We start from the raw sequence: 8,942 nt of genomic DNA, 5'->3' as shown, positions 1-8,942 counted from the left end.
TGAAAAGTGGCCTTCTTTACCAGACACGGGGAGTTGTCAACACTCCAGATTTTTGCTCTGCTCAAGAGATATTAGACAAGAATCTTTACTTAGCCTTGGGTTTCAATGGGTGATTTCAATAGGCCAGTATAAGTAAATGGTGGTCAACTGCTTGCATCATTATCACCACCAACCTCTTCATGATGTACATTTATACCATATCTTTTCTCAAAGGAGCTGAAGGCAGGACACATAGTCCTTCTTCATGTTTATCCTCACAGTGACACTGTGAGGTAGGTTAGGCAGAGAGAGTGTGAGTGATTGGCCCCTAGGAGGCCTAGTGAGCTGGGTCTGGAACAGCTGGGTCTGAAATTGGGTGGAAATTCCTTACTATCTGTGCAGAACATGCAAATGCAAAATATTGTATGATTCAATTTGTCACACATGACGTATTGCCACAATCTTCTTTTCCTGGGACAATTCCTCAGACCTATTTATGCTACAAACATCTACAGTATCTATTATTCTCTGTGTAGCAGCTTGTCCCTCTCCCCAGCTGGGTGAAGTGAACCTCCTCCTTTTGGAGAAGTCCAAATCCAAACAGCAAACTTGGCTCCAAACTACACTTCCCCACTAGCCAGACTGGGTCTCAAAGACTGATGAGTTTTGCATTCTAAAGGCTTGAGAGAGATGCCCGGCCACCAAGGGACATTAAGAACAAAATCCCTGGCTCCTCATCGATTGCCCATGTGCAGTAATCAAAACAGCCTAAATGCTAATTCAATAAGTGTAAGGTATATACAAGGTATCCCTGAGTTGCAAGACTGCTGGTGATTGCATATGCAATGGCCACTGAGAGATGGGTCAAGGTTTGTAGGGCTCTGTTGATCTTCATCAAAGTCAGGCTTCCTCAACCTTGGCCCTCCAGATGTTTTTGGCTACAGCTCCCATGATCCCTAGCTAGCAGGACCAGTGGTCAGGGATGATGGGAATTGTAGTTTCAAAACATCTGGAAGCCTGATCAAAGTTCTCCATGATGAATGGAAGTGTTTTCCTATGTACAAAGCTACTTGCTCTTAGGATCACAGTTCCTGGGTTGGGACTGATAGGAATCATAGTCCAACAACAATTGGAGGGTACCACATTATCCCCTCCTGTACCAGTAGATCTCTGGGTGGTCTGCAGTAGTTTGGCAAAAGTTTGTGATTGCCAGTTTAACAACGGCACTAACAGAAGTACTTGTTTCACTCAAGTTAGGCTGCTGAAATGAAGAAAGGGCTGGACTTTTGTGTGAAAGAACTAGTGAGCTCAGTTCTGGGAAATGGAAACAAATTCCTAGTCTCAGAATGTGCCTGTTCTTCAGTTCAAAGTCTGTATCTTTAGCAGCTGGCACCGTTTGCCACATCTTCAGCTTCTACTGAAAGAAAAAGGGAGAATATTTAGTGTGGTGCCCTCCAGATGTTTTGGACTACAACTCCCATAATCCTTGCTGGGTGGGGCTGATGAGAGTTGCCGTCCAAAACAGCTGGAGGGCACCAGGTTGGGGAAGATGACCTGACAGGATCACAAGGCCCCTGGCTATGTATTCTGTAACTTCCAGAATATGTATATGTATATGTATATGTATATGTATATGTATATGTATATGTATATGTATATGTATATGTATATGTATATGTATATCTGCATAAGAACAACACCTGCAAGATAAATTGAGCTGGGAGAAATGTGCTTGAGGAAGCGTCTTCCTCCCAGCCACCCCCTCCACCTCCTTCCCCAATGCATCCCTTGCAGGCAGCCCCCATCCCTAGGTGGGGGGTGGGGTGCGATCTGGCGACCCCCTTCTCTCGTCCCTCCTCCGGGGAGTGTGGCAGGCGGGGGTGGGGTTTCGCCTGCCCGCTCCTCGCCCGGGAGCCGCCGTCGGCGGGGTGATGTAGCCTGTGTGGGAGGGAATACCCCCGGCTCCAGCATGAAGGCTCCTGTAAAAGATGTGTGAGCAGGCAGCGCGCTACTGCCGGGAGAGCGTCCACAAGCTCCTCCGCAAACAGCAGCCGCAGATCGGGGGGCTGGACGGGCTGCTCCGCTGGATAGTCACCAAGATGAGCGACAAGAGCATCCTGCCCGACCGGGAGCTCCTGCAGGAAGGCCAGGCGGCCGCCGGGCAGGACGGCTGCTTCCCCGAGCAGCGGAAAGGCGCTTCCGTGATCCTGGATGTGAGTTTCCTTCTCGGAGCCGAGAGCTGCAGCCCAGACCCGGGCGGGCGGGTGGCGGGAGACCAGGCAGGCAGGCAGGCAAGCAGGGGAAGAGGCGCCCTCGCCCTCGCCCTCCGCCTCGCCCGCAACTGCCCAACAAACCTGGACCTTTTCTCCCCCTCTTCACCTGCCAGAGAAAAAAAGAGATTGATTTCTACTGAAAGGCGCCCTGGTCTTCTTTATGTGGCCAGGCGCCTTGCAGCACGCGAGGTTGGAGGCTCGCAAGTGACCTGGCGAATGGCGTCCCCTTCGCTGCTCTTGCGCGAGGCTCTAGTAGAACCTCCAGGTGCGGGCGCAGTCTACCTTTGCAAAAGCCCAAATCCTTTCATTTCCCCCCGGTTTTTTTGCGGGGGGCAAACGGCAAAGGAGGGCTGTGACTTCTCTGCTTGCCAATGAGGGTGTGATCTCTCTCTCTCCCCCCCCCCCCCGCTGATCCCCCCCGCCGCTGAATTCCCTAGCAGGTGGTTTTTTTTGTCTCATTGGGTTTAAAATGGGTATATCCCTCCCCACTCCAAACTATATGGGGGAGGGAAGGCAGTTTTGGGTCTGACTCTGGAGGAAACCTGAATTGTGTGTGTGGGGGGGGTGCGCATCAAGATTTAAGTCAAGAAGGGGTTTTATTCTGTTCTTCTTAGAGCAATGGCTTCCAGGTGGGATAGACCGAAGTCCTGAACGGGTGTCCCCTGAGCTAGTGCAGACCGTTTTCCCTGCGCCACTGAAGGGTAGCCAACTTTCCCCCTCTCCAGGAGGGCTCAAGGCTGGGATTTTGCAAAGGAAATCATCGCTTTCATCTTCTCCGTGCGGTGGGAGCCTTTCCTAATAAGTGTTTTTGCCTTCCAGGCAGCTGTTAAAAGCACAGGATCTCTGTCAAGAGGCGGGAAGTTAGCAACCCCAGAGGAAGCGCTTTCAAGGCTGCCCTCATTTAGGCAGGGCTGTGCCGTGGGATCTCTCCCTGGAAGGGCAGGGCAGACGACTCTTGCAGGGTCCCAGTAAGAGACCTGGGCTTGGTTGTTCTCCTGGCATAGCTTTCCCAAGAGAATAAATTCCCCTTAAAAGCAGCCCAGGGGAAAGGCAGTGCAGCCCACTCCAGTTAATGGGCACAGGAAGCCATTTACCCCCCTCAAAGAGGGACAGGCTGGCATAGGAGTTGCAATTGCTCTCTGAATTTCACACATACAAACACAATACAAAGTAATTAAGCTGGGGAGCTTTGAGAGATTCCAGTTATGGAAGATGAGGACAGAGGAAAATGTCATACTAACACTTTGTGTTTTATGTCACATCGTGGAGTCTTCACTGCACTTTGTAGCACTTTCACCTACATTATCTCAGTAACTCTTACAACAGCCCTGCAAGGTAGGCTGGCCTCAGATTTTCCCTCATTGCAGGGCTAGAAAATTTTACTGAATTCAGAAGTGCCATGTTGGATGAGCAGACATCGCAGGGAGAAGAGGGGTTTGGAAGAATGAGATTGGTTTGGTTGTGATTGTTATTCCCCTGACCTGGAGAAGAGAAGCGTACACCTCCCTCTTTTCAATGCTTGCCATGACTTCTGTGGCAAATGGATGCAGAAGTCTGAGTATAGGGTTTATCTTATTACGGCAAAGCAATGGTATGCAACAGAGAGGATTGTAGCTTAGTGGCAGAGCATCTGCCTTGCGTGCAGAAGTTCCCGGGTTCAAACCCTGGCATCTCCAGGTAGGTCTGGGAAAGACTGCTGCCTGAAACCGTGGATTGCCACTTCCAGTCAGTGCAGACAACACTGAGCTAGATAGATTGATGTCTGATTCGGTATAAGGCAGCTTCCTGTGAGCCTTTGCATAAGTGGGAATCTCCGCAGCGTGCCCACAATTGAGAAGGGCATATGATGGGTATACAAGATTTGTTGAAACTTATCTAAATATGCAGCTTATGTGTGTCACCTCAGTGAATGGGTTTGAAGACTCATATTACCAAATGGGCAGTCCCATTTGGAAAAAGACAAGAATTGATGTTTTCTATTATTTAATCTTAACAATATGCAAGGTAGATAGGTGCTGATGCTGGCAGTTATAAATGCTGGTTGGTGCTGTTTTCTCTTCCCATCAGCTAAAAAGTTCAATCATCTTTCTGAGAATTCTGAAACAAAATTAGCTCTCTCCTGCCAGAATTCCCCTTCCCCAAAGGGGGATTGAACCTCAAACTCCTGACATGAGAAAATAACATTAAATTCTGGGGATGAACATGAATGCCTAACTTCCCTGATACTCTACCATAACTACAATTCTGTAGCAAATTGCTTACAAATTAATAGTATTTGTCACACACACCCCTCTCACATACACACAACACAAACACTCTCCAGGACACTACACTGATGAAAAGAAGAATCAGGGGTTTGCTGTAAAAAATGTTAGCAGGCTGGGGTTTTTTCCTGCTCCACGCTACTGTAGTTCTATTTTTACCTAAGTGCTGTTTTAAGCTAGTGAATCCTTGCAACTTTTAAAATCAAGGCTACCTGAAAGATGCCAAATGAAAATCTGCAGAGAGTTTTCTCGGCTTTCGCTAATGCTTAATGTAACATGATGTACCCATAATCTAAGTTCTGAATAGGGATGGAGGGGAAAATGTGATTCAGATCACATTTACAGTAACAACAAACCTACCCAATTTGCACTTTTTGAAACAATATGTGAACTCAGCCGTACTTCAAAATTTGTGTTTATCTGGATTTTGCAATGCAGTTCTCCAACCAGCTAATGAGTACAAAAATTCAGATACTAGGGTAAATTGAGCATAAAAGGCATATATCGGTAAGAATGGCATACAAAAATGAATAATGAGGAAAGTTGCTTTGCAAAAATATGTAGATGTTGTGTATATGGAGAAATTTATACTAAGATACTGGTGAATTTGTATAAAGGTTATTTAAAAACCACATAAAGTGTTATGGAAAATGTGGAGAATGGAACTTAATATTAGAAAATGAGAAACTGAAGGAAAACTGAAGTGATTCACCCACCCCTAGTTCTTAGTTAGGCTCAGAACTAGGCAAAGACAGATTGAGGGGTTAGATCTGGTCATTCCCAAGCTGTATGCCAGAGTGTGTACTAGTGAGATTGGAGAGAACCATCAGTGCACTATGAGAAAACAAATAAATTGAGTAATCAAAGGCGAGGCTCACCAGATCGCCTCCCAATCAACCTTCCGTGAAGGCAAGTAATTTTTGTGGCTTTCTGCATTGGGAAGATTGAATGATCCAATCATGGGACCCAATGCAGAGATGCACCGGAACAAATTAACAAGGAGAGTTCCCACAGTGTCTCTAAGTTATTGCTCTGCGTGTGCCTCCTTGCAATTTCTCTCTCCTCCCCACCATCCCTGATATATAAGGGTAAAGGGTTCTTCCGATATTATTATTATTATTTTAAAAATAGTACATCTTGGGCATTGGGAAATTTGACTTAGATGGAGGAGAAAGCAGTGGTTTGCATAAAAACCACAGGGAAAAATAATTATATAACATCTCTTTCCTTTTTAAAGAGCTTTACAGAATCATATTATGAAAATGAGATATTAATAGTGCCAGCTGGAATTGATAGTTAATGTACCGAGTGTAAATTTAACTCTCCTAAAATTTGTTAATATACTTGACACTTTAATAGCAATATCCTCCCCCCATTTTTTTAAAGGGGGGAATATTATTGGTGAGTGAATCATGCTGGCTCATTTAACACTGTTGTCCATCAAGCAACCCCTCTCACAACAACTGATTCATCTGTACTACATTAAGGCAGGCCTAATTAGTGAATACATTTATATCTTCCTCCATGCTACTTGGAATGAAAAACTGGTAGCGCAAAATGACTTAATAACGGCTCCAAATCAAAGCCTCTTGATGAGGCAGGCTAATCCAAAATTGGTCACAATAAAACTTCTTTAAAACAACCACCACCATGTATTAATTTCTCTTCCAGGATTATAAAACACAACAACAAATGGATCCAAGTTTCCACACACAACCCTGCTGATTTTCAACCTTTCTCTCAAGTACTCCTGCGGTTATCTGTTTGGTCTGGAATACCCCTTGGGAATGCTGTTAATGTGACAGAGAAAACAAACAAGAACCGATTCATTTTGAGATTGAGGACCAATCTAGCTGTGACGTCACTTGCATGGCTGCATCATGCAATTAAAGTGAACATTTTTTAAACATGATGTAAACAAGAGCTTGGGGGAAGCCTGATCAGCCTCCATCTTCTGGGTGTGGGGAGAAGGACTTTAATTCTATCTCTCCCTGACACTCTCCCAACAAAAACATCTCTCTTAATTTGAATTTCAAGGGAAGCTCTAGCCCTGCCTTTGCCATCTAGTGCCCTCTTGATGCATTAGACTACATCTCCCATCAGCCCCAGCCAACATGGCCTTGCTGGCCAAGGCTGATTAGTCCAAAACATCTGGGGAGGCACCAGGTTGGTGACTGTCAGGAGCAGGCCAGTGATAAAACACCTGGTGTCAGTGAAATTAACTCTTTATTCAAAGAAACCAAAACAGTGCAGGCCTGGTGATCACAGCAACTCTTCCCAGTGGGTCTTGTCCCAATGAAGGTCCCCGTCTTCCCACCACTCTCTAAGGTTCCTCTCCTGGGTCCTTCCCCAGCAACCTGAAGCTCCTTCACCTTATCTCTCTTTGCTCCACCCTCTTCATCACTCTCCATGCTCTGGGAGACCAGGGAGGAATGCAGCTTTTCACAGTAGGAAGGGGAGACTCCCTGGTTTCTTCAGCAGCCTCTAATTTTGGACTGCCCTCTTCCTGCTCACTAAGCTCTGTTACTTCTTCAGGTTGTGACACCTCCTCCTCCCAGTCTGCTGCCTTCAGATGTCTTCTCCCTTTGACCACTCATGGTCATCCCATCACCAGTCCCCTGACTCTGAAACTTCCTCCCTTGGGGGTTCTCCAGCTGCTGCCTCCCACCTCTCCTCTGCATCCAGCCAGTCCGTAACATGAATGGCTGTTCTAGCTTTGAAATGCAAATGGATTTGCAGATTTTGAAACAATGGATTCAGTGTTAGTCATACTCAAAGTAAATCCATTGAAGTAAGTGGATATGGTTAACATAGTTTTTTTAAAAAAACAAAGTTTAGTGGGTCTACTCTGAGTAAGACTTAGTTGAATACAATCCAACGAATGACCCAAAACACAATCATCCTTTGACATTCACACTTCTCTGAATTTTTCAAAGCAGTTTACCTGCGAAAGTGCTGGCAAAAAAGGCATATATTAGGGTAAGTGTGCACAACAATGCACATATTAGTGAAAATAACACCCAAAAATGCATTGCATTTGGGGAAATTGTCTTACAAGAATTTGTATCTTAGGCAAAACTGTATGCAAACATGTATATTAGGAGATATTAGCAGTAAAATGCTGATGAAATTTTGTGATGACTTAAAAAAAAACAACCCCGCAAATTGATGTGGAGATATCCTATCTCTATTCCAGATGCAGACTAAACTGGAAATAAATTGTAGAAACCTTCAAAAAGAACTGTTATTAGTGGTGCAGTTAGGTAATTTTTGGCTCTGGACTTAATGTACTTACGAGGTACCCCTTTTTAGATGGTAATGGATATCATTTTGCTTACTTCCAAATGTGTCAAGTTAGTCTTTCTGTGTTTGGGGTTCTTTCCTGCCCATTTTGCTGACATCTGCCCCAAGGTCTTTCCTGATTACACCATTGGCCGTCATATAAAACAGGGTGGAGAATACAGTGTTTGCTGTGTGTTGTTTGCTATACTTTTAACTGAGCATCTTTTAACTGAGCCGCATGCAGAGTCTTGGTTCCTCTAGTCTTGATATGTAACTTTGATACTATGGATTCCCTGTTCCTTGTGTTTTGGCTTCTTGATTACTGAACGATAACCAGTTTCAATTATGAGCTTGTAGTCCGCAGTCTGAAAACAGAGCTCATGGGTGTGATCTGACTTCTCTCATGTTGATCAGCCTCCAAAATGAGTTGTGATGCTAAAGTTGATAGCTGCCTTGGCTCGCCCTTCGTGCTTCCTTCGAGCCCTCATTAATAAAGCATTTGTTGTGTAATGTTCTATCGATTTGCCGTTCTGGCCTAATTTCCCCCTTCTGGCTTGCTGCTTCCGCCTTAACTCCTGTAGAAGTTAATTATGATTTTCCTTCAAATTACCTCCTAATTTGTCTGGGATTTCTATTATTTCCCATACTTGACAAGCTATTCCATTATTGCCAAGATTCCACTTGCTTTGCCCAGCATTTAAGATTAGCTTATTCACATTTTGATTCTAGGTCTTACAGGTTGGGGGGGGGGGGGCATTCATGAAAAACAAAACAGTATGCTCTGCTTTTGGGAGACATAATATGCCTCGATGTGTTGGCGATGGACTGAACTGCAAGCACAACATGGGGTTATTAACCAACTCTCTCCATATCTATTTAAAATGGCTCAGTTTCAGAGACTGTCAAGCAGATAATTTCTGTCAAGCATTGAAGGATGCAGTTCCAGTAACTGTCCCATACAATGTAATTAAAAGGTCAGTTTCAGGTCGGTGTCATTGACATCCAGCCATATCACTGCTAATTTGACTTCATTGATGTCATCTTTTGCAAAAGAAGCTATATTTTCCATAGGTGGTTATTATACTGCTTTGATCCTGGAATGATTAAAAAAATTAAGAAAGGACCAAAGGAAGCACATAACATG

The 8,942-nt window shown here is 44.8% G+C and overlaps 1 protein-coding gene across 1 annotated transcript in view; it reads left to right on the top strand.

Annotated features, from left to right (window-relative positions):
* Positions 1-1,835: 1,835 nt before the first annotated feature.
* NECAB2 (N-terminal EF-hand calcium binding protein 2) overlaps positions 1,836-8,942 on the top strand; it is a 161,603-nt gene continuing 154,496 nt past the window's right edge. Inside the window, exon 1 of the mRNA XM_081015873.1 lies at positions 1,836-2,192. Within this exon, the coding sequence (XP_080871999.1) occupies positions 1,968-2,192 (225 nt within the window). The 5' untranslated portion in view covers positions 1,836-1,967. The remainder of the gene's footprint in view (positions 2,193-8,942) is intronic.

The sequence above is a fragment of the Podarcis pityusensis genome (assembly GCF_964106645.2).
Source record: "Podarcis pityusensis genome assembly, chromosome: 8".
Classification (NCBI taxonomy): Eukaryota; Metazoa; Chordata; class Lepidosauria; order Squamata; family Lacertidae; genus Podarcis; species Podarcis pityusensis.
The sequence above is the reverse complement of the archived record's forward strand: the minus strand, read 5'-3'. Positions and strand labels throughout refer to the sequence as shown.